The sequence below is a fragment of the Falco biarmicus genome, chromosome 1 (assembly GCF_023638135.1).
Source record: "Falco biarmicus isolate bFalBia1 chromosome 1, bFalBia1.pri, whole genome shotgun sequence".
Lineage (NCBI taxonomy): Eukaryota > Metazoa > Chordata > Aves > Falconiformes > Falconidae > Falco > Falco biarmicus.
The window spans coordinates 60052583-60076508 of NC_079288.1; the positions used below are offsets into that span (position 1 = coordinate 60052583).

At 42.1% G+C, this 23926-nt stretch overlaps 1 protein-coding gene across 1 annotated transcript in view; it reads left to right on the forward strand.

Moving 5' to 3' along the window:
• Window positions 1-23926, forward strand: part of ENPEP (glutamyl aminopeptidase) — a 41257-nt gene that overhangs the window by 8635 nt on the left and 8696 nt on the right. Inside the window, exons 4-11 of the mRNA XM_056326638.1 lie at window positions 4144-4264; window positions 6382-6536; window positions 7153-7266; window positions 8946-9080; window positions 13231-13296; window positions 14713-14778; window positions 16482-16633; window positions 23354-23433. Of these exons, the coding sequence (XP_056182613.1) occupies window positions 4144-4264; window positions 6382-6536; window positions 7153-7266; window positions 8946-9080; window positions 13231-13296; window positions 14713-14778; window positions 16482-16633; window positions 23354-23433 (889 nt within the window). The remainder of the gene's footprint in view (window positions 1-4143; window positions 4265-6381; window positions 6537-7152; window positions 7267-8945; window positions 9081-13230; window positions 13297-14712; window positions 14779-16481; window positions 16634-23353; window positions 23434-23926) is intronic.

The window sequence follows — 23926 nt, forward strand, 5'->3', positions numbered from 1 at the left end:
TGCTGTTGCAGCCTGAACATGGTTCAGATGAGAGATGTACTGTGAATTACTTTTTTAAAAAAATTAAATATATTTTTATAATACAAACAGGAACATATTTTTCCCTTTCCTATACTCTATTTTATTCAACCTGTTTTATCAGATTAGGTGTTCACAATGGTCTCTATGACCTTGACTACATACAGTGTTTTGCAGTCCTTCCCTGGCCCCCATCTTGGTGAGATCCCAGTCAGTAAATCCCATACAGGCACACGGGTGAGGAAGGTGTACTATTTCTCCAACCTCATCCCTGACTTGAAGCCCGGAGTCTGAGGGAATGCACAAGTCCAGGGGGACAAGAGATTCATAGGCCATGGATACAAATACTTAACAGTTTTTGTGAGTTAAAAGGTGTGAATCTGTTCACCTGATGTCTTCCTGTTTACAGTCATGGAGACATAGAACTGCGATGCTATGTGCCACTGTGTATTGGCTCTAATATTCTCTATTTTACAACAGTGGCTAAAGGCAACTGCACAGTCTAAGTTCTTTACAAATAAGTATAGAAGTGAAAGTGCCTGCCTAAACCGGGGGATATTTGGTAGGTGCCCTAATGAAGCGAGTATGTTTGAATCTGACTCCATAAAATTAAAATAGCTCCTTTATTTAGATGCAACAGGCAGTCCAATCCAGTTCTCACTGAGATTCAAATCTCCTGAAGGTGCAGCCGATCAGGCATAAAGAGATCACAAGACATTAAGTTGAATCACAACCTGAAAGACTAAACACAATTTGCCCCTCAACACATACTCCTCATTTAGCCTAAACCTAGTCGGGGACACCCAACCACTGTTAATTACTTGTTGATTTACATATCTTTTTTTTTTTTTTTTTTTTTCTCCAATCTGAGACAAAGGATGATCCCAGAGCTGTATGCCCTTGCTGCTTCCCCCTCCTTTCCCCTTAGGGGTGTAACACATGGTCTTGCAGTTCAGCTGAGCTGGCAGCACTTTCCTCCTCTTCTGGAGGCAGCGGACAGGGCAGCTAGAGCAAAGCCCCAGCCAGACCACTATTCCCCCAGCAAGTAAGCTCTTCCTCAGTTTCTCTATCTGAAAAAGCTCAGCAAATCCTTCCCTACTTGAGGCTGTCCACTGATGTGAAAATCTGCCTTGTTTAAATCTCCAAAGTGCTGATCCAGTTCTTAGCAGACTTCCTGGCACAGCGCTGTGCTGAGGCCTCCCTCCTCTATGCCTCTTGCTAGCATCCTGCTGTACAATTATTTCTTGACGGATAACTAAAGCTGAAATACACTTACCCAAGCAAATGGAGCTGGTTTGAGATAGCAATGCGGTATTCTTAGATCCCTGCTGTCTGAGTAATTTGCAAAACAGGAGAATGTTTTAGGCCACACAGCCATAAAGTTTTGTTAACCAGATGCTCTTCAGCATGGCTGCTCCATTCACTATCACGGACAGGACTTTGGCTGTTTGGCCTCAACAGATATTTTCTAGAGTTTAATTATTTTAAGAATCAGAATTTGTGCAGCTTTTGTAGAACGCAGTGTGGTACCAAAAAAAAAAAAGTGCTGAAGACATAAAACTCTTTCTTTGCACATGCAAAAGTTAACATTCTCTGCTTGTTCATGCCACGCTCCAAAATATGGCTCTGAGGTCAATATTTGTTTTTTTCCCCCCAAGCAAAACAGCAAAACCCACAATGTTCCTGACTGGCTGTAGCTTTTCTAAATAGAAGGGAGTGTTCACTGAAACATGGTAATTAAATGTGTGTGTAGAAGCAGGGGTATTTGTGCTAGTACAGAGGTTGCCTGAATAAACATATTCTAATTCAAGTTTTGGTTACTACATATTTGATTAAGGCTATTCACTAAACAATGTCTGAGGACTTGCCTGCGCTGGAAAACTTGGGGTTTAAGTGAGGTTAAAGTCATAACTGTTTCCTTTCTCTTAGCACTGACAATAGTCTTACCAATATAAAGTATATGTGCAAGATTGTTTTTAATTAAGGGAGCCACATAAACTCACCACTAAAAATTACCTTTTCCCCAGGAAAACCAGGCTATCTTTAGAGGTTTTAATCAGGTAATTTGAAAGTCCTTCTCCTAACCAAACAGTTCTTTTCCCAAAACTCTGAAGCCCAGCCAAGCAATTAGTTATTTAGATTCACCAACTGCTGAAAGGAACATTCCATAGTTTGCTGTATAAATTGCTAGGAATAAATCCCTCATCCAACAGTAAGTGTTCATGTGATCCATACATTGCTTTCATGAACAACAGCAACATCATACAGCTCACGTGACATGGTAAATTATTTAAAAAACTCTGCCATTTGCTTAGAAAGCCATTGCCCCAACAAAGACATTAGTGGAATCAATGGTGGGAAATGTCCCTACAGCTGGAAATGATGCTTCTGAGCTGACTACCTGTCAGGTATCAAATGCCTGGTTTGGAAAATCACAGAGGAGATTATACAAATGAAACCCAAAGTCAGTTCTAGTGCATGCTGAAGGTTTTGGAAACCATTAATATGGATCAGCTAGGGGACCAAAGACTGCTAAATGGGGTAAAGAGCTTACTGAAGTGGAAATTGCAGATTGTAATTGCAAACTGACCCTGAGGGAAATCCCCTGGCTGGAATGGATTCCCGATTGAATTTCATAAGCTTTTTTTGGTTTTGTTTTTCCATTTCAGCTTTACCTCTGACCATTTTCCCATCCTCCCCTGTCGCTGGTAATTTCACAGTAGTGAAATCGATGTGTTGTCAGGCTCCAAGAGGCTTCTAGAGTAGGCCAGCTCCTTTGCTCAGTTTGGACCCTAAACCCCTAGCTGTAAGACAGCACTGAGGACCAAACAAGCCACACCAAAACACACAGAAGAATGTGGCCCATTCATTAGAGACGCAGGGCCTGCAAAATGAGAGGATCAGTTTTTCTAAAGTCAGAAACTTCACTCCATCTAAAGATCTCTTACTTCCCACACTGGAGATTCTGGGAGACAGTGAAGAGAACAGCCTACAGCTCCTGCCAGTGAGTGCTAAGGCTCTGCTCTGGGGCAGAGATCTGTGTGAGCTTCGGGACAAAGAGATTGAGGGAAAGACCCCCAAAAGACTCCATAAATTCTGAAGTCAAACTTTGTCTTCATGATGTGGAGATAACATACCAAAAGGTTTTTTCAAGCTGTAGACCTCCTCATCATGGTTATGGGTACCATAAGGACTCTAGCCCTCTGGGGCTTGAGGTTTCCTAGTGCTTGACAGTAACAGCCAAAGCAGTTTCAGGCACCAAGCCCCAGGGATTGGAGGACAGCACCCAACACACCATCTTTTGCATTAAGGGAAAAAGCCACTCAGATATGCAACAGGAGCACTGAAACAGTCACCTAGTGCACACAGGGCTACCAAACCTGCCAGTTTTCCTGGACCTGCCTAGTGGGAAGAGAGAGAACTGACTTTTGTCTGGCATTTCCAGAGGCGCAGCAGCCCAGCAGGCATCATAGCTGTGACTGGGTGGCTGCATGGCCTGAGGTCCTGGGCAAGCAGCCACTGGATGGGTCAGCATGTCTGGGAAGAGTTATAGACCTGGGAAATGTACTGTCAGATCTTCAAACATACAAGGATAAGAGGATATTATGATGATAGAAGGTAGGATAGGTAGGAAGAAATTGAAGAAAGTAAGTTGTTATGCGCTTCAGACACATTTCAGAACAGATGCGCTCCTAAAGATTGGTCTGATAGGATCAGTCCAGATCAATTAACTGTTCAGAACAAGTGGATTCCCTTCGATTGTGCTTGCCCAGGCTTCCTTCTTGGGGAAAAAAAAAAAGGCCTTGGGGAAGGAGGGGCTTGTATGCACTCAGGCCCTGCTCCAAGCTTGGCCACTGTTTGCTTCTGGATGTGGATCTTGCCACTTTTACAATTCAGGCATGCTGTGGAAAACGTGCAGAGGTTATCTGGACTTGGTTTCTTTTATGTATAGCATTTGAAAAACTTTGTTGAATAAATGTGTTGGGAAATAGAATTTAGTGTTCAGGCCGTTCTTTTAAAGAAAGCACGCAGTGCTATAGGTATGTATGTTAAATGACTTTTCAGTGCTTGCCACCTAACTTCTTTTAACTGAATACTGCTCTTAATTGTCTCTGTATTTTACAGCTGAGAGTTTATGCACAGCCACTGCAAATACACACGGCAGAATACGCAGCAAATGTAACAAAAATTGTATTCGACTTCTTTGAAGAGTACTTTAATTTGAGCTATTCCCTTCCAAAACTAGGTGATTATTAATACTTATATTTTTCATTTTGTTAATTCACTGTCATGGTTATGCTTCTACAGGTCTCTCTGCTTTGGTGGAAAATAGCATGAAAGCATTTGGTTGCTAATTCCTCATACTGTGCCAGGATGTTTTAAAACTGTACCCATGTAGTTCAAGATGTTCTTACATGTCATGATGGGAGAGTTGTTCTCAGTAACAGTTTAGTTACCAGTTCTCACAGTTCAGTTTGCTGAACTGAAGCACTGATCCTGACATGGTTCTCTTAAAGCGTCCTGTGGAAAATCACAGGAATCATTGGTGTCATCAGCAAAGGAACATCATGAGCTAAAACAGAGCCAGAAGAAGTTTGAGAACAGTATGTACCACTTACATGGGAACTTCTGGACAAAAGTCAGTAGTGAGATAAGTGAAGACGTAAACTGCGAGAGAGTATGTCATACTATTTATTAACCTTAGTGCAAAGTGGGTGTGTGTCCTCTTCTTAGAAAGATGAATGTGGTCCAGCATATAATTTGTAGTTTCTGCTGCTGGGATGAATAAAGACCCAGAGCTAAACAAGAGTGAGCACACTATCAAATTTTGCCCGTGGTTACAAAGCAAGCAAAGAAAGTAGTGCAGCTGGGCGTCTTTTAGCTTGGACTATCTGGACTCTGGATCTGATTTGTGCAGTTAGTAACGTAATGTAATCAGTTTTGGAAATGCACCCTTCTAAGACCTCCAAAGAGGTAATTCAGTTAGGTTTATGAACTTAAAAGGATGGAAAAATATTAACTACAAACGAGTTAAGGCAATGTAATATGGAAGGAAAAAAAACCCAACAAAAACCTTTGAAGATGATCAACAATGTTATGCAAACCTTCTGCTGGCTATTTTCACATGTACCTATCAGGCTAACCTGTATTACTTTAACAACAGAATTTCACCTCCTTTCAAAACATCATCTGAGCTTACTGTAAATATATTTGCATTTCAATGACAATGAATTAGGGAAACCAGTACAATGTGTTGTTCTTTAGCACACTGTTCCCCCTTTATCTCACCTATACTTCATATTCAAACTTTCATTTCCATAAAAGTTGATGATTTTACCACATCAGCATATAGATAGGGGCCTGTCTACTCTATAGGGTGAACTGGTAACCCAGGTCACAGTATCAGAACATAGATGCTCTTGTAGATTTTACACTGTTTTTCTTAAAATGTTGGATCACAACTCTTCACATACTGTGTTGTTCCTTCAGTATTAGAAGTCATCTAGATCACACCTGACAAATCAAATATGTTTCTGCACAATGTTTTATTTAAATATTGTATTTTGCACTGATTTGTGGCTTCTGGCATCGCCATTCTCCTTGTGATCCTCATCTGCCAGTGAAGCCCTTGCCAGACTATCAGCTTTGATTCTGTAATCAAGTTGTTTAAATTAAAATAAGTAATTCCTATGTTCTGTTAGGAGTGAGGGTTGTTTGTTCAATTCAGTTTTAAATACATCTGTACTTTTTCACTAACCCACATAGAAAGGCTGTGGTCATTATTTGCAGAAGAAAATGCCAGTCCAATTGGGTCCTCAATTCTCATTTAAACCTGTATTGATTACTGACCATAAATGAGTGACCCCCACAAATTGCCAGGAGTAGAAGCAGATGTTTTTCACTGCATGGGGGATTTACTTCAGTTACCATGTCAATAAATATTTTTAATACAACAGTGTGACAAACAATGACATGCCTCGTTATGCTACAGTTAGTTTCAGGAGGTTTACCGCCTACAGCATATCCCCAGACAATACTATTAATTTCTGGAGGCAAAACTAAGTAATGTATGATATGCATGCTCCCAGGAGGTGGTGTAGCATCACCTTGCAAGACAGATTCTCAGCTAGTGCAACTGATCCTAGCTCTATTAATCTCAGCAGAGCCAAGGCACTTGCTATCAGCTGCTGTAGACCAGTTTCTTGCTTCTTAAAGAAGGTTAGAAGGTTGTAGACTACAGTGCAGAGTAGTAAGCCAGAACCAGAAATGGTAAGGAAAACAGGCTGTGAATACACAGAAAAAGGACAAGCTAAGTGGCTTAAAGGATACAGCGGTAATCATGTTCTCTTTCTTTCAATGTAGATAAAATAGCTATTCCAGATTTTGGGACAGGCGCTATGGAGAACTGGGGGCTGATCACATACAGAGAAACAAACCTGCTGTATGATCCCAATGAGTCGGCCACTTCCAACAAACAGAGAGTAGCTGCCGTGGTAGCCCATGAGCTCGTTCATCAGGTAAATTTTTGGACACGATTCATTCATACAGTGCTTCAACACTTTATTTTCAAAAATACTGTGATTAACTCTGTCTCAGGACCTTTTACATGTGCTCACATTTTAATCGCAAAATATTGTGTTAAAACTGTTCCCCGTTAGAGCTTCAAAGTACCATAACTACTGCCTTTGAAATTTTCTCAGGAAGTTAGATGCTTGGGTCCAGACTGTGAGCCAGCTTATGAAAATCTGTCTGAAATATCTTAAAGGAACTAATTTGCATGTGCAGATGTCTCTTTTGGGCAAGAAAATAGGGACAACTATACACTGTGGAAGCTGTCTGAAAACATCTCCTTACAAGCACAAATCATCAAATCAAGAGGAAGAAACTAAAAATATTTTCAGTGGCACAGGAATCATTAGCAATCTCTCCAGTAATATGTAATTTTATAATAAAAGTGATGTTTTAATGCAACGCAAGGACTGAATTCCTACTTAAACCCCAGAATGATGATAATTTTCATCTGGCAACAGGAAAAAAAGTGAAAAAATGAATGTTCTATGTGGAGATGTGAGATACTGAAATGTACATTTACCATTTAGCTAACACTACATCTTTCAATGTTTATAACTGTAGTGGTTTGGAAATATTGTGACCATGGACTGGTGGGATGACTTGTGGTTAAATGAAGGATTTGCCACTTATTTTGAGTTCCTGGGAGTAAATGCTGCAGAACCAGACTGGAAAATGGTAATTATTTCTGTCTTATGAAGGGCTGGTGGGGCTGAGGTAGCATTTTGGAAGGGAGTAAAAATTAGACAAAGATGATGAAGACTTGAAGTATATACATAGAAAATTAACATAGTGCAGTGAAACATAAAGTTGGTTTAAGCTTTTTCCACCTACCTAAGTTACAGTCTGAAACTAGTCAAAGTAAACTTTGTAGTTTTAGTCATTCTCTTTTAACAAGCGAATCAAGTGTTCAGTTGTTTTTGTTATAGCAAATAATACCTAGGTGGATCCTGGATAGAGCCTTAGGAATTTTGCAGGGTTGTTTAAAGGTCTAACCCTGGCACATGGCAATTTCCCTTTATTTAGTTACGTGGGCTGCAGTGTCTCTTTGTGGGATTCGTCTTAGGATTGTTATCCGACCTGGTAAGGGTTGGGAACATGTGCCTGTCTCTACAGCTTGGGCTACTCATCAGGGAAAATATCCGATGCCCCATTCAGCTGCTGCGAGCATTTTAAGTGTCATTTCAAATGCTCCAACTCAGACAACCTCTACTCCACACAGCACAAAAATAGGTAGTGATAGTGGATGGCCCACAGCACTAACTGCGCAGCAAAACAAATTACAGTCACTTTAAGGGGGCTGAAGACAGAGGGTAGCCTTAAATACACGTTATACTCTGAGGAACAATAACAATATGTGAATAAAGGGAGGTTTCTTGCTCTCTCTCCCCTCCCATATCATAGCATATAAGCACATCACATAGATGTGATGGTGCTTAGCATGCATGTTTCCCCTAGCTGTCCAGGTGTAGTGAAATTCTGGCTACTAGAAAATATGTAACAGACTCCAGTGGAAGGAAGCAGGGTAGGTTTTTCATAGATGAACCCATTGTCAAAATCTGCTAGCCCCTGAGCCCAGTTACTTTAGAAGCAGGCAGTGCCTACTTGGTGGTTCCCCTGCCTCCCTCCCTGCTCCCCATAAATATCTCTTATCATCTGTGTTACGTAAGGCTGAGAACAAAATCATCCTTTATAGACTTTGAAGTAGAGGACTGTTGTGCTAACTACTTAAAAAAAATTTTAATTACTGAGCCTAAAATTTAAAAGACTTTTTTGTGTATAGACACAATGTTCATTTAAGATCTAGAGACATTTCAGTGTTGTCATTCTAAAGAGTATTAGAAGAGGAAAACTAAATAGAAATTTAGTCAGTTTTGGTCAATATTTATTAGGAAGTAAGGGGATTTTGACTGCAGGCCACAATCTTTTTAAAAAAATTATAATCACTTTTTAAAAAGTACAAGCCTTGGGATGGAGCACGCTGCCTTCTTCGTCCCTCCTTCCCTTCCTCTCCAGTTCCATTTTTGCAAGAGGAGCCCATAATGATTTGCAGATATTGTGACACTGCTGAAACTGGTAATATAGACTCCTTTTTATGCATACTGTGAGAATTTTTGTGTTTTGGTACACATGGGAAAACAGTATTTTCAAAAGGCAATTTATCTTAGTTAAGGAAAAAATATGTCCCTTCCCCCCCAGATGTAAAGTAAGAGTTAGCAAGTCCTTCTTTACAGGAGGTGAAATTTCATTCCATTTCCAACTGCCTCCCCCTAGAAAAGCTGTAGTTCAAGCTACTTATTTTATGAAGTTAGGCGTATAGTCCTGCATTTGTTTCTGTTCTAACATCTCTTTCTCAGCTTGAACAGGTTTTAATTGATGATGTGCTTCCTGTAATGAAGGATGACTCTTTGTTGTCTTCCCACCCAATTGTGGTCGACGTTTCATCTCCAGCTGAAATCACCTCTGTGTTTGATGGGATATCCTACAGTAAGGTAGCATACCCTCCTGTCATGATTTTGGATGCAAAGAAAGTAGAGGCTTGGGAGAGGAGGTGAAAGTCAGGGGAGCTTGCAATCATAACTCCTAACCCACCTGGGCTGTGTCTAAGCGGATCTTTCTTCTGGGACATTCCCAGCTGTTGTCAGTGATGAAACCAAAAGCAACCGTGAGAGAAGCAGTGCAGCCAGAGCCTCAGTCAGCCACTGCATGCCGTACAAACCTGCTCACAGCACGCAGAGGTGCAGGGAAATCGGCGTCAACAGCTTCTGCCACTAGAGTTGTTTTTAAAATTATCCTAAACCAGACACCAAGCATATCCCTCTCCTGTCACCTCATGTACTGATGTGGCCCAGTTATGTCAAGCCTCATAATCAAATGCAAGGGCAGATGTCCAGGTGTCCGCTCCCTCACTTTCCTATCACACCTTCAGGGCAGTATAACTTGTTTTGAGGAAGCAAGGCAGGGAACCAAGCAGTCAAAACAGGAAAGTAACTTTTTGTCTCATGTTGCTCACACTATCCCAGCCACCCAAGAAGCCTTAGCAAAGATGGGCTACACTAGCCTCTAATGGCATTGGCCTAAACTGGGAGATAAGTTAGCTCCACATTTCACCGAGTTGTGAAGCTCAGGACTGACTAGGAGTACAATAGTCTGTAGACCAGGAGGTGGTAGAGGACACCCCATTAGGTATTTGACAAGCTTTTTGCCCATTCTGGGGCTGTCCCTGTCAGTGGAGGTGGAGACCTGTGCCTATAAAGGCTCCTTCAGGAGCCAGCTGGAACGGAGTGGAGGAATACCCTGGGTCTGTCTGAGCAGCAAGACACTGGGATGCTGGTACTATCCAACCACTGTTCTGACCAGGGCACACAGAGGCCTCCCTGAGCCCATGGCCTCTGGCAGTACTAGCTGTGTGGGGTGGCAGCCAGGAGCTCATCACTTATGGAAAAGTGCTTTGAGGTGCAGAGCATTAGAGAAGCCAGCAGACTTGCTGAGGGTCACCGCCTTGATGTGGTCACCAGGATCCAGGCCAGGAGTATGAAGCCAACTTGTTTCTCTTCATATCAGGTATAGCCAAAGCCATTTTGTTCTTAGACAACCTTTAGACATGAAACAAAAAAGGTGCCCCCAGACTCCCTGTGTCTAACCATGGAGTCCCTTGACTCAAGTGCCCTGAAAACACTGTTGCTTCTAGTTATTTTTTTTGGTGCATTAAGAGACAAGTCAGAAGAAGCACAGGAGGAAACATCCCTGTCCCTCCTCCCTCTCACCACCACATATGGCACCAAGGTGAGGAAGGAGCTGGGACTCGGCTCACTCTCTCCTCAACAACCAGCCATGTCCCACATTGCTTCTGACCCTGATACACCACGTTTGTGTTGACAGCTTCTCGTGTGACTCTCAGTGTTTCCTATCTGAATGTTATTGCATCGTGCATAACAAGTTTCCACTGAACACACAAAATCTACCTTTATTAAATCCTGCTTGTTGCTTTCCCTTCAAGCTCCCATTGTCACCTAAACATAAAGAATGTATTGCATTGACTTTAGCTTTAGCTGGGCTAGTCTCTAGCCAAAGATATTAATTTTATCAGCTAGACTTGATCCATCCATTTCCATCAGTTTTCTGTTTTCAATTGTTAGATCCTCTGTCCAACAGTATTTATTGCATCATAAATGCCTCACAGTCAAATCATAAACCATATGAAAACCTGCATCGTGTAACACTGTTCTTAAATCAAACTAACAAAAGTCAAGAAACGTACAGAGCTAAATCAAATACTCTGGGCAAAAATATGTTTTAGTGGTGAGCTAAGGAAGAGACATACTTTTGCATGGTCTGAAAAAACAACGGAACAAAAAATTCCTAGCTTTTACTCATCTCTTTGTGCCTAGATAATTGCTACATGAACTCGTATTTTTTTAAGCAAAACCATTTGAGGATTCACGCATTGTTGGGAACAGTCTGCTTGGGATATAATTTGGCTTGGGATATAATTTGGCTTGAATGAGAAAGTCTTCACGTAGATTTAGCTCAAATTACCATTGGTATTTATATATAAATGCATGACAAAATTAACTTGTTTCTTTTTGGCTTTATTTTGGCTTCTCTTTTGCATTTTTCTTATAAAAACAATCTCCTCATGATAATATTCATCACTAAACAAATAAAGCATAGTTTGGAATGCTCTCCATTAGTTTTACCAGAGCAATTACAAGTCTTATAAAATCCTAAAACTAATGAATTGCCTAAGGGTCTATGGAGTCATTGCAGTGTATTCTGTAAGGGAACTTCAAACTGCTGTGTGATCAGTAGGACATTATGCACCTAGGAAAGCTGTATTAGAGTAGAGCTGGTGACTACACAATTAATGTATATAATTCTTTTAATCTTCTCTTAAAAAGTAAATGCATTTCACCTCTTTTCCAGTGTAATTCTCGCTCTTTGTTTGAAAAATTGTATTAAAGTAACAATGACGTTTTTTGTCTTAGACTGATTGCCTTTTCAGAAAACAGATACTTAGTTTAAGTTCTGCTAGAAATTTGCTCTTGGACACCTACATTTTTGGAACCTCCCAGCTAAAGAAGTTTAGGATTAAATGTTCCACATTTCTGCCACAAACAATCTTGTCATATACTTGGCAATTATTACAACTCTCTAGAAGTTACGTGGGTGTTGATAAAAGACTCCCCCCAACATCCCCATCAGACAAGGTCAACTACTCAAATCAAGGTCACTTTTCTGAACCTCCCCAAATAGCTGAAAGAAGGGAAATTTATTAAAACATTGGACTTTGTTAGGATGAGTTTTACTCAAATGCACTTTATCATGGACTACAGAGGAATGACAAGAGTAGGGGGAAGAGACTAAAAAAGAGTAATTGAAGATGCAAATAGCTAACTATACATGGCAATTTAAAGCAAAAGAAAGCTCTTCTGTTCCCAAATGCATGCACTAGTGCGTATTTCTACTCTGACTTTTAATATAAATGGGAGGGGATAGTCTAATCAGGTAAGAAGTGGCTGATAGACAAAGCTGAGGAACTGAGGTACCCTAGTGCATACATGTGGCCTTATGATCACTATTTATCATAAGCTGCCTTATGTTACCACTAATACATAGCTGTTCTACATTTTACTGAACAGTTTTTGAACATATTCAATGGAAACCGTATTAAATTACTGTATCAGAAAAAAGTCACCTGCTGGCCACCTTGACTCCTTAACAAGTCGGGAAAGCATTTGGAGGCATATCTGTTCAAATAGTCCCTCTGCCATGACTCGTGCAGTCAAGTTGTTATTCTCAGACACATAAATAGGGAAGACAGGATTTACTGTGAACCCAGATAACATTCTTTTTTTTATGGGACAACTGGATTTTTAAACCATTCATAGCGTTAGGCTCTCCGCTGCCCTTTGATTTGGTTTGGAAAATGAAAACATGCTAATCCTAAAGTTGTATTCTGTGTTTTAGATTGGGTTTGCATTGCTTTTGTTTTTCATCATTTTGTGCCCACTCTGGTCTTTGTTCCACATGACTCTTCTACTTCTCTCTCTTCCCTTTGTTTCTTTCTTCTTTCAAAGTCCTAATTGTTTTTTCTGTGACACCCAATGACTTCTCTGATCCCAATTCTACCCTGCTTCAGAGGCCAAAGCTCTTACACCAGTCCTCAACAAATCTCATTCTGAATCCCAAGATGGCATCCCCAACATATAAAGCCCCAGACTTGGAGCATTTTTTGAGTTTCCTACCTGCTGAGCATTCAGCTGAAGTCCATTCCTCTATCAGGCTGTGCTGCTGGACAGGGATAGTTCCCCAATGAAATTGGGAGCCCCGCTCACACAAACTGACAGAGCAGCAGGACAGTAACTCCCAGGAGCAGGGCTTGGGATCCCTTCCACTGGCACAGCTGAACTTAGAAATGGGCATCTGATCACAGGTAAAGACCAGCTCTCGCATCCAGAATTAAACTCCTGCAGGCAGGCATGACATGCTGTGAAGGAATTCAAAAAACCACTTCCTTAATCAGAGGGATGGTTTCTATTTTTGCCTTATAAAATACTCACATATTGCTTTTCTAAATGAATGGAAATTCAGTGTTAGGGCACCATGGAATGACCTTCTCCCCTCTTCCTTTGTCCTCAGGGTGCATCAATCCTCAGAATGCTTCGAGACTGGATTACACCAGACCTCTTCCAGAAAGGCTGTCAGGTAAGGGTTCCACCAAAACACGCCAGAAATGCAGCCTATCCTCCTGTGACAGTGGCAAAGCCTTTATTCAAAAACTGAATGTCAGAGATCCTGGTATTAGTAGCAAAAGTACTTAATGCATTTCAGTACTGACTGGACAACATCAAGGGGAAGAAGTTTCACGTTCTCACAGAAGCAGGAATGTGAACTGCATTAAGATTTGATCGCCTGCCAGTGAGGACCTAAATTCATGATACGTTTTAGTGGAGAAACCTCTTCCACTTCAGTGTATCCTGTTGTAATATAGGATCTCCTCATTCAGCTGTAAAGTATGTCTGCAGCTTCATATAGCCATGATCCTCCAACCCACTCAAGCCTGCTATGAAGGGACAGTTACAGCTATAAGCTCATCCATGCCCTGATGCAGGCGCACTCAGTCCTAGAGAGACAAGGTAACAGGGAGCAGAAAGGGGAGATATTGCACAGTTCATAGTCCTTTCTCATGGAGGAAAAAACCTGATGCTACAAAATTATGGAAAGAAAAAATGGGAGAAAGGAGCCCTCCCAGAAAGAGGAAGGTTATCTGCTCTTTCCTCTGAACCAACATTTGCTGTCTCTGAAGTGTTACAGAGCAGGTTTACCGCATTCATTCTTACCTCCCTTCATCCTGGAGAGCACGTTTATGGGCTGCTACAAGTCAGTCGTATTTTCCTTTATTTCTCCTTTCATATATTCAATCAGGACAGTTCTACAAGACGGGAAAATACAGCCAACTTGTCCACAAGGGACTAATACTTCCCCCCTACTCAGTCTTCAAGAACATTACAGGTAGCTGTGGCTAACAGCGAAACAAACAGCACCATCTACTGACTAAACATCACCAGGATCCAGGTAACAGGTTAGGAAAGCACTCGCTAAGCAACCAGGGAAGGCACAGGACAGGAATAGTGTTTAGGAGGTGGAAACACCTAGCTGAATACCATTATTCCTTGTAATACTAATTTTGATCACAACTTAGAGGTGACCAGACTTTCCTGCTTCCACTGTGAGTCCACACAGCTAGTGAAATCTCCTGAAATTGCTTCCTCCTTCTAAACAACCTTTTACATTAGATAGAAATTTGCAACAGGGTATGCTGATGTCCATTCAAGCAAAATACAAAGAACTCTTCAAGTACAGTTCTATTTTGTACTAACAAATCACACTGGGAAATGCTGACTTTTAGTGTTATGGGTTGCACTGGAAACCCAAAAAAAACTTTATCAGCTTAATATTGATCCATTTAACCTCCTACTCACAACACTACTGCCCATGGATAGATACTCTGTACGACATCTGTACTCCCTGTATCTCTGTACAACTGAATATGTGGATTGTTTTCGTAGGCAAAGAAGGAAAGACCTGGTAGTATTTTCACAGTCTTCTACCTTTCTCTAGGCATATTTGAAGAAACACCATTTCCAGAATGCCAAGACACAACAATTTTGGGAAGCTCTGGAAGCGGTATGTTTTGCAGCAACATAAACCCTTGCTAACAGATGTTTCATATCTCACCCACTGATTTCAGTTTCCCAAACTTTTTATAATCTGTAGGTTTTCTGTCAATGAGAGATCACAAGCTAGGCAGCCTCCCAGTATATTCCAACACACCTTATTTCTAGCAAATATATATTATTTCCTCATTTTTTGGCATGAGACTATGGGAGTGGCATAAAAGATAAGAAAGGAGGCCCTGCTAACAAATAGCTTGTTACTGAAACATTCCCCTCACAACTCAAGCTCATTTAATGGGTGAGTACACACCTCATCCACCACACATGCATCCCATACTCTCCCTTACCTCTAACCAGATTCAGCTTTTTGAAAGCTCCCAACAACATCCACTCCCAAGTAATTTTGGTGCTTATCTCTGTCTCTAGCTTCTGAGGCCCAGCTGGGCCATTCTCTGTCAACCATTTTCTGACCTTGCCTTTTGCTTGAGGCTCGGCTGTTTCTTTCCATCCGTCTCATTACCCCCACAAAGGCCACCTGCATACTACCAGGTCCTTCTCCTGAAGATACTTCCTTCCCTTCCACCACTGTGGACACTCACACAACCCTAGTTGCACTTTTGTGTCTCCTTTCAAGTTCCCATCTTCTTCCTGCTCTGCAGGACTGCTTCTTTCTCTCTCTCTGGTGCTCTGCATCTTCACCTCATCTGCCTCACCTGAAGAAGGAAACAGTGACCCTAGCCCCCTTCCTTCACAGGTGGCATCCTGGGGAGGCAGCAGCAGTTCTCTCCGTCTCTAGGACAGAAGTTCACGGTCCACAGAATGGTTCAAATTTTACATCAGTGTAGTTTCTGGTGGTTAATACTGGCTCCTTCTTCACACCTAAACAGGGCATACTGCAAAGATACTTCTGGCTTTGAAAAGCCTCTTTATGTCCTTTCTGTGCTGTTTGGTTATTTCCTCAGAAAAAAAAAGAAAGGTCTTAGAGCATGCAAGGGACCTCAAAGATTCCTTAGTTGTCCATGTTACTGCCCAGTCTCTGCACACATATTTCCTCTGTCCATGTTCAAGTTTCCAGCTCATTGGTTCTTTCAATGACAGGCACCATAAAGATTTAATTGTGTATTTTTTGTACTGATCCTGCTTTTTCCTCTGCTCCTTTCTGCTCTTCTTTCTCTATATATGCTGGCCACCCTGTTTTGGATACAAGCCAGGATGCTATTGGCCTCCTTGGCCACCTGGGCACACTGCTGGCTCATGTTCAGCCGGCTGTTGACCAGCACCCCCAGGTCCTTTTCTGCCAGGCAGCTTTCCAGCCGCTCTGCCCCAAGCCTGTAGCGTTGTGTGGGGTTGGTGTGACCCAAGTGCAGGACCCGGCACTTCTCCATATAAATACCTCCAGGGATGGTGAGTCCACCACCTCCCTGAATAGCCTGTTACAATGCTTGGCCAACCTTTCAGTGAAGACATTTTTCTTAATATCCAATCTAAACCTCCCCTGGCACAATTTGAGGCTGTCCTGTTGCTTGTTATCTGGGAGAAGAGACCTACCCCCACCTCCCTTGGCAGTCCTGGATTAACAGTTGGACTTGATGATCTCAAAGGTCTTTTCCAACCTAAATGATTCTACAGTTCTATGAATATCAGAGATTTATTTTTCTTCCCTCTTTGGACTGAATTTACTTTTTCAATGTAACCTCCTCCCATCATTCATAGGCAAGTAATAAACCTGTGAAGGAAGTCATGGACACATGGACCAGGCAAATGGGCTATCCTGTTTTGGAGATGGGAAGTAATTCAGTATTCACACAGAAACGTTTTCTCTTGGATCCCAATGCAAATGTTTCTCATCCTCCTTCTGGTCTTGGGTAAGTTCTTACTACAAATGTCTATCCAAAACAGGTAAAAAAACTGTACAGATACTCTCTTCAACCAGTACACACATAGGCAGTGTAATACCCATTCTTGCTAAGCTTACTCTTAGCATTTGTTTTTAAAAAGAAAACAGCAGAAAGTTAGATACAAATATTTCAAATTTAGGGCAGGATCAGCCTTTTGTCTCAGGGTTTCTTTCTCAGACACAGCAAAGGAAAATTGGACCGGGTCTCTCAGAAAATCTTACTTCCACACACAGACACCTCAGATGACTGCAAGTCATCTGTTGAACAACTGCAAATTATAGTCTGCCAGGCTAAGGAAAACTGACACAAAATCGTCTCTCCAGAAATCAGAGACTATCATCCAGATACTTTATATCACAATAGTTTATTCCTTTTCCTATATTGTATAGAATCCATAATACATCACAGGGTCTTCACATACAATACAGGGTCTTCTCTACATGTCTTAAAAACATGAATTACTGTGAAATTGCTAGAAATGTACAAATGGGGGGTTTTGCCTATTTAACTCAGGACAGTATTGCTTAATTCTACCCATCTAAAAGACAGTTATCTAGTTAAAATTAGCGATCTTGGGGTTTATGTGGCCAGAGAGCCAGCTGCAGGCGTTCATGTACCCTATTCTTCAATCCATCCCACTTCTACATCTTTGATGCCAGTGCCAGCAGTAGATGCTCAGAGCCTGGAAAGCTCAGCAGGAGAGCACCTGAAGAGCAGAACAGAGGAATTCCAGCCAGTAAGTAAGCTTAATCGAGGGGCCCAACTTCAATACCTCTATTCAAATGCCTGTAGCATGGGGAATAAACAAGAGGAGTTAGAGATGTGCATACACTTGCAGAGCTATGATCTTGTTGGCATCACAGAGACATGATGAGATGGCTCCTGTGACTGGAGTGTTGGAATGGAAGGATGCAGGCTCTTGGGGAAGGACAGGCAGGGGAGACAAGGAGGGGGTGTCACCCTCTATGTCAATGACCAGCTGGAGTGCATGGAGCTCCACCTGGGGATGGATGAGGAGCCAACTGAGAACTTATGGGTCAGGATCAAAGGGAGGGCAAGGACAGGTGACAGTATAGTTGGGGTCTGCTGCAGGCCACCTGACCAGGAGGAACAAGTAGATGTGGCCCTCTGTTTGAGGGAGCCACCTCATGTTCTCAAGCCCTGGTCCTCAGGGGGGGACTTCAACTACCCCGATACCTGTTGGAGGGACCACACAGCAGGGTATAAGCAATCCAGGAGGTTCCTGGAATGCATCGATGGTAGCTTCCTTCTCCAAGTGATAGAGGAGCCAAGGAGGAGAGGCGCTGTGCTGGACCTTGTTCTCACCAACAAGGAGGGGCTCATGGGGAAAGTGAAGCTCAAGGCAGCCTTGGCTGCAGTGACCATGAAATGGTGGGGTTCAAGATCCTTAGGGCAAAAGGAGGGTGCACAGCAAGATCGCTACCTCGGGCTTCAGTAGAGCTGACTTTGGCCTCTTCAGGGATCTGCTTGGTAGAGCACCATGGGATAAAACCCTGGAGAGAAGAAGGACCCAAGAAAGCTGGTTAATATTCGAGGGCCACCTCCTCCAAGCTCAGGAGCGATGCGTCCCAACACAGAGGAAGTCAGGCAAAAATGCCAGGAGGCCTGCATGGATGAACAAGGAGCTCCTGGACAAACTCAGACACAAAAAGGAAGCCTACAGAGGGTGGAAGGAAGGACAGGTAGCCCAGGAGGAATACAGAGAAATTGTCCAAGCAGCCAGGGATCAGGTTAGGAAACCTAAAGCCCTGATAGAATGAAATCTGGCCAGGGACACCAAGGACAACAAGAAAAGCTTCTATAGGTACATTGGTGACAAAAGGAAGACTAGGGAAAATGTGAGCCTACTCCGAAAGGAAACTGGCATGGGTTACCTGGGACATGGAGAAGACTGAGGTAACTCAACAATTTTTTGCCTCAGTCTCCACCAGAAAGTGCTCCACCCACATCACCCAAGTCGAAAAAGGTAAAGGCAGGGACTGGGAGAATGAAGAACTGCCCACTGCAGGAGAAGATCAGGATCAAGATCTTCTAAGGAACCTGAAGGTGCACAAGTCTATGGGACCTGACAAGATGCACCCACAGATCCTGACGAAACTGGCAGATGAAGTGGCTAAGCCACTATCCATCATATTTGCCGTCATGGCAGGCCAGTGAAATTCCCACTGGCTGGAAAAAGGGAAACATAACCCCCATTTTTAAAAAGGGAAAAAAGAAGACCTGGGGAACTACAGGCCACTCAGACTCGCCTCTGTGCCTGGCAAGGCCATGGAGCAGGTCCCCCTGGAAACTATGCTAATGCACATGGGAAACAAGGAGGTCATTGGTGACAGCCAACATGGCTTTACTAAGGGAAAATCATGTCTGACAAATCTGGTGGCCTTCTATGACACGGTTACAGCACTGATGAATAAGGGAAGAGAAATTAATATCTACCTGGACTTGTGCAAAAGTATTTGACACTGTCCTGCATGACATGCTTCTGTCTAAACTGGAGAGATATGGATTTGATGGATAGACCACTTGGTGGATAAGGAATTGGCTGGGTGGTTGCACTTAAGAGTTGTGGTCAACACCTCAATGTACGAGTGGCAACCAGTGACAAGTGGTGTTCCTCAGGGGTCAGTATTGGGACTAGTGCTGTTTAATATCTTTCTCAGCGACATGGACAGTGGGATTCAGTGCACCCTCAGCACGGTTGCTGACAACACCAAGCTGTGTGGTGCAGTTGACACACTGGAGGGAAGGGATGCCATCCTGAGGGACCTTGATAGGCTTGAGAGGTGGGCCCGTGTGAACCTCATGCAGTTCAACAACACCAAGTGCAAGGTCCTGCACGTGGGTCGGTGCAGTCCCAAGCACAGATACATATACCGGCTGGGGGATGAAGGGATTGAGAGCAGCCCTGTGGAGAAGGACTTGGGGGTGTTGGTTAATGAGAAGCTCAGCATGACCTGGCAATGTGCGTTTGCAGCCCAGAAAGCCACATGTACCCTGGGCTGCATCAAAAGAATTATGGTCAGCAGGTTGAAGGAGGTGATTCTCCCCTTCTCATGAGACCCCACCTGGAGTACTGTGTTCACCTCTGGGGTCTCCAATATAGGCAGGACAATGGACCTGTTGCAGTAAGTCCAGAGGAGGGCTATGAAGGTGAGAGGAGGACTGGAGCACCTCTCCTATGAAGACGGGCTGAGAGAGCTGGAGCTGTTCAGCCTGGAGAAAAGAAGGCTCCGGGGGGACCTTATAGCAGCCTTTCAGTACCTAAAAGGGGGCCTACAAGAAAGCTGAAGAGGGACTTATTAGTAGGGCCTGCAGTGAAAGGACAAAGCATAATGGTTTGAAACTAGAAGAAGGTAGATTCAGATTAGGTATTAGGAAGAAATTCTTTACTGTGAGAGTGGTGTGGTGCTGGAACAAGTTGCCCAGAGCAGCTGTGGATGCCCCATCCCTAGAAGTGTTCAGGGCCAGGCTGGATGGGGCTCTGAGCAACGTGCTCTAGTGGAAGGTGACCCTGCCCATGGCAGGGGGGTTGGATCTAAATGATCTTTAAGGTCCTTTCCAACACAAATCATTCTATGATTCTATTCAGGACAGATGGGATACTGTATAGGAACATATTTGTTAATTAACAGATGCCTAACCTGATGGGACATGAACACTACCCAGTGGGTTGTTAGACCTGCACAGTAAAACGGCTCGGCTGCACTATGGCATTGACCAGCTGACTAACTGTTCAGAGCTTGCATTGTGTTATATTTAGCCAGTTCCAATTTTTAAGCAATGCAACTTTGCTAACATTTCAGTGAAAGAGATTCAAATTAACCCATATTAGGAAGGTTTCATTCCTTGAACTAGCCCAATCAACTAAACCAGTAAAATTTCCTGTGTGAACCAGAACTAAATCTACCCAAATGCACTTTTCCATTACTTCTACTAGGTATTTTAATCCAAAGAGAAGAAGAAAAAAAAAAAAAAAAGGAGAAAATGAAGAAACAGCTGTGGCCAGTTTATTTCTTTTTGATTAAAAGGAAAAAACTCGAGCAATGAGAAGGCCCACAGTATTGGCAGTTTTGGAGAGGTATCAAAAGACTTGGGATGAGGTAGTTACCTGTTTATTTGCAACACTGTATTTCTCCCAACATAAGCAGAGGAGTGTGCAGGCTTTTGAAGCAGCTTTAGCTGCAAACTACAACATCGTGCCATATGAAGGCTGGTGTTACAAAGTATTCAGGCAAAAATACTTCTTTGTGTTAAAAATTTTGACTCACTGCACTATGCTCTAGGGTAGCAGCCTCAGGAATCCTACTTTTGTTTGACTTCAAGACTTAAAGTACGTTGCCATTTCTTGAGTAGAAATCCCAGCACTGTTCCTACCTTAACCTGTCAAGAAGCTGAGCTGTGTGCTGCCCCTGCTATTCCCAAAGTAAAAGGGGAATTTTTTTTCTGAATATGTAGGTTTTATAAATGACTTCAAAATAAAATGCATTAATATATACAATAATGCTGATATTATCTATCTGGAAACAGACTTACTCCCTTGACTAAAAGTCAATCCACTGAAAATCAATACCTCCTCCTTCCACCTTTACAAATGGGGATAAGGAAGCTCCTGAAGAGATCCTACCCTAGATGGAAAAGGCCTATTTCATGTCCAGGTGTGGAGTTTTGATTTAAGCATTGAAAACTCCAGGCCTTCTGTATGCTTTACTCTCTGAATCCTGCAGAGATAGTCTCCTGAGCTGCCTGCTTGTTTCAAGCTTGTCTGTCTTGAGACGTCCTCTCCTGCATGATGGCACTCAAAAGAAATAGAAATTCAAAAACTTGTGCTCTTAATAGAGCTGCTGTACAAATATATAGCTACAGCACAGCATGTCAGGAACACATCCTCAATACGCACAGTCAACAGGACAGTTATTGTATCTTATGCTCAGGAAAAGTACTTATGTATGTAATCCCAGGAACATATAATGAAAACTAAATAGAATCCCCTTCATTAAATGCATTTACAAAACCAGGGTTTAAAAAAAAACTTTTATGTGCTTTCTCTTGGGGTAACACAATACTGGAGCTTCTGGCTAAACAATAACCTCTCTAAACTCCGTGGCAGTAAGCTCCATAAGAGAACTAGTAAAATCTAGAAGCGTATAAATCTTTTAAGATATTTTTGTTCAGAAGATGCAAAACAATAGCTGATCTTTCTTCCCAGAGGCATCAGAGAGATCATAGCCTTCATTTTGATATGTTTTGGAAGTTAATGACAATTCACTTAATTCAGGGTTGTAAAGACAACTCAGGTTTTCCTGTAGTGTTTGTCACCAGGGGGTTTAAGATGGAAGAAAAATCTCCCTGGGATGGACTGTAATATACTAACATGAACAGCAGCTGACTGCTCAAACAGGCTTAATAATTTTAGCAGGCCTATGCAGGTACATTCATGGCGTGCTCTTCCATCCTACTTCCCTGACTGCCTGGTTACGATCTTGGTCAGGCTGTGCTGTGGCTCCCTTCCAGGCCAAACATCTCAGCTTTGTCCTGGGCATGCCCCAGAGCAAGGAGCCTGCACCTAACCCCTGAAGGTGTTTATGAAATTGAAGAGCAAGAGGTAAGGACACATTTGACTCCCAGTGCTTTATCATAGAGGAATTAGGGTTGTCTTGGAGAATGAAAACAGGCTGGAAAAGGCAAGAGGTCCTACTGACTGTATGGCAGTGGTTGCTTAAGCTCTTTCAGTTTTCCCATCTGTAAAACAGGTTTCATAATACTTCACCACTTAATTCAAGTCAGCGTTACAAAGATTAACTGGTGTCTGCACAAAGCCCTAGACACATCAACATTAACACTGACACCAACCATCCACACATGATCAACTTTTACTAAATTAATTGTTTTGTACACTGTTAGATTATTATCTGACATGACATGAAGATACTGCTTAGCAGGGCTGCATTTTCCAGAGCGGTAGTAATAAGCTACACAGTATAGCACAATGAAAGTTCATTCACGTGATCTCTCTCTCATTATGGCTAAATGTTACCCTTTCCAGCGTATGGAGTCACCAAGAGGTGACTGAGAGCATTCAGAAGGACATGGCCCTAAGTTCCATTGATTTTCAGGAGAAAAAAAAAAAAAAAAAAAACCTAGATAAATTGTGCAACTTTCAGACTTAACTTTAGGCACATAATTAACACAGTGCCTTATTAACTCGACTAATACATCAACATCAAACACTGGAAAAAATCCTACTCCACTCCCTTGCTCAGTCCACAAGATGCCTTTTGAGAACTATTGATAAATACAAAGTATTAAGACAAGCTACTGCTATTCTTTATCTGTAGAGCATGAACACACTCAGGCACTTCATGTTTTTTATTTTGCTTTTCAGGGAATATAACTGTCCCAATCATACCACACCAATATCTGACATTTTGTTGCCTGAATAGAGTATCCTAACACAGAAACATCTTTACAGCATAAACAACAGCTACTGGTAAAATGCAGTGCTTTGTTACAAGGGATATTTAGTAAATGTGTATGTACCTAAGTACACAGTTGGCTTCATAAAACAAGATGTAAGCATTAAAACAAATAAGAAGATACACTGGAATTTTACCTTTAGCATTTGGTTTCAAATGTCATTTGTTTCTCTTTCCCTTTAAATAATTTCAGCTACAAATGGAATATACCAGTGAAATGGAGACTTGGGAGTTCAATAAATTATACTTTCTACAACACATCAGATTCTGCAGGTAAATTTCCCCTTCTCTTCTTAGAATAATGAATGGATAAAGCTTTTCAATGTCCTTAACGAGAAATAAAATACAGAATTAACTTTCATACTCTTCTGTTTTCAAATCCGGGAACCAGCACACAGCTTGGTTGGGCTGAAGTTAGTAGTCATTTCTGCAGTAAGCTGATTATTTCCCCTGTACACACATTATGTCAGTTTAGGCTCAATTCAGTAAAGTGCTTAAGCATGTATTTAAATCCAGTCCTATTCAAGGAAGGATCTAAGCATACTTTTAATTATGGTGTACTAAAATCAATGGGACTTAGATACACTCTTTGTCTAGTCTAAGAGGTGAAGCGAGAGGCTGATGAATACATCTGTGGCATGCTAAACTGGCAATCTGAATTCAGTTAAAGAAAAAGATCTATAAATGATTACAGACATTTTCTAATGCTGATTTCAGGAATGAGGAAATACCTACAAGGGTATTTTTGATGATTGTTCTATTATGC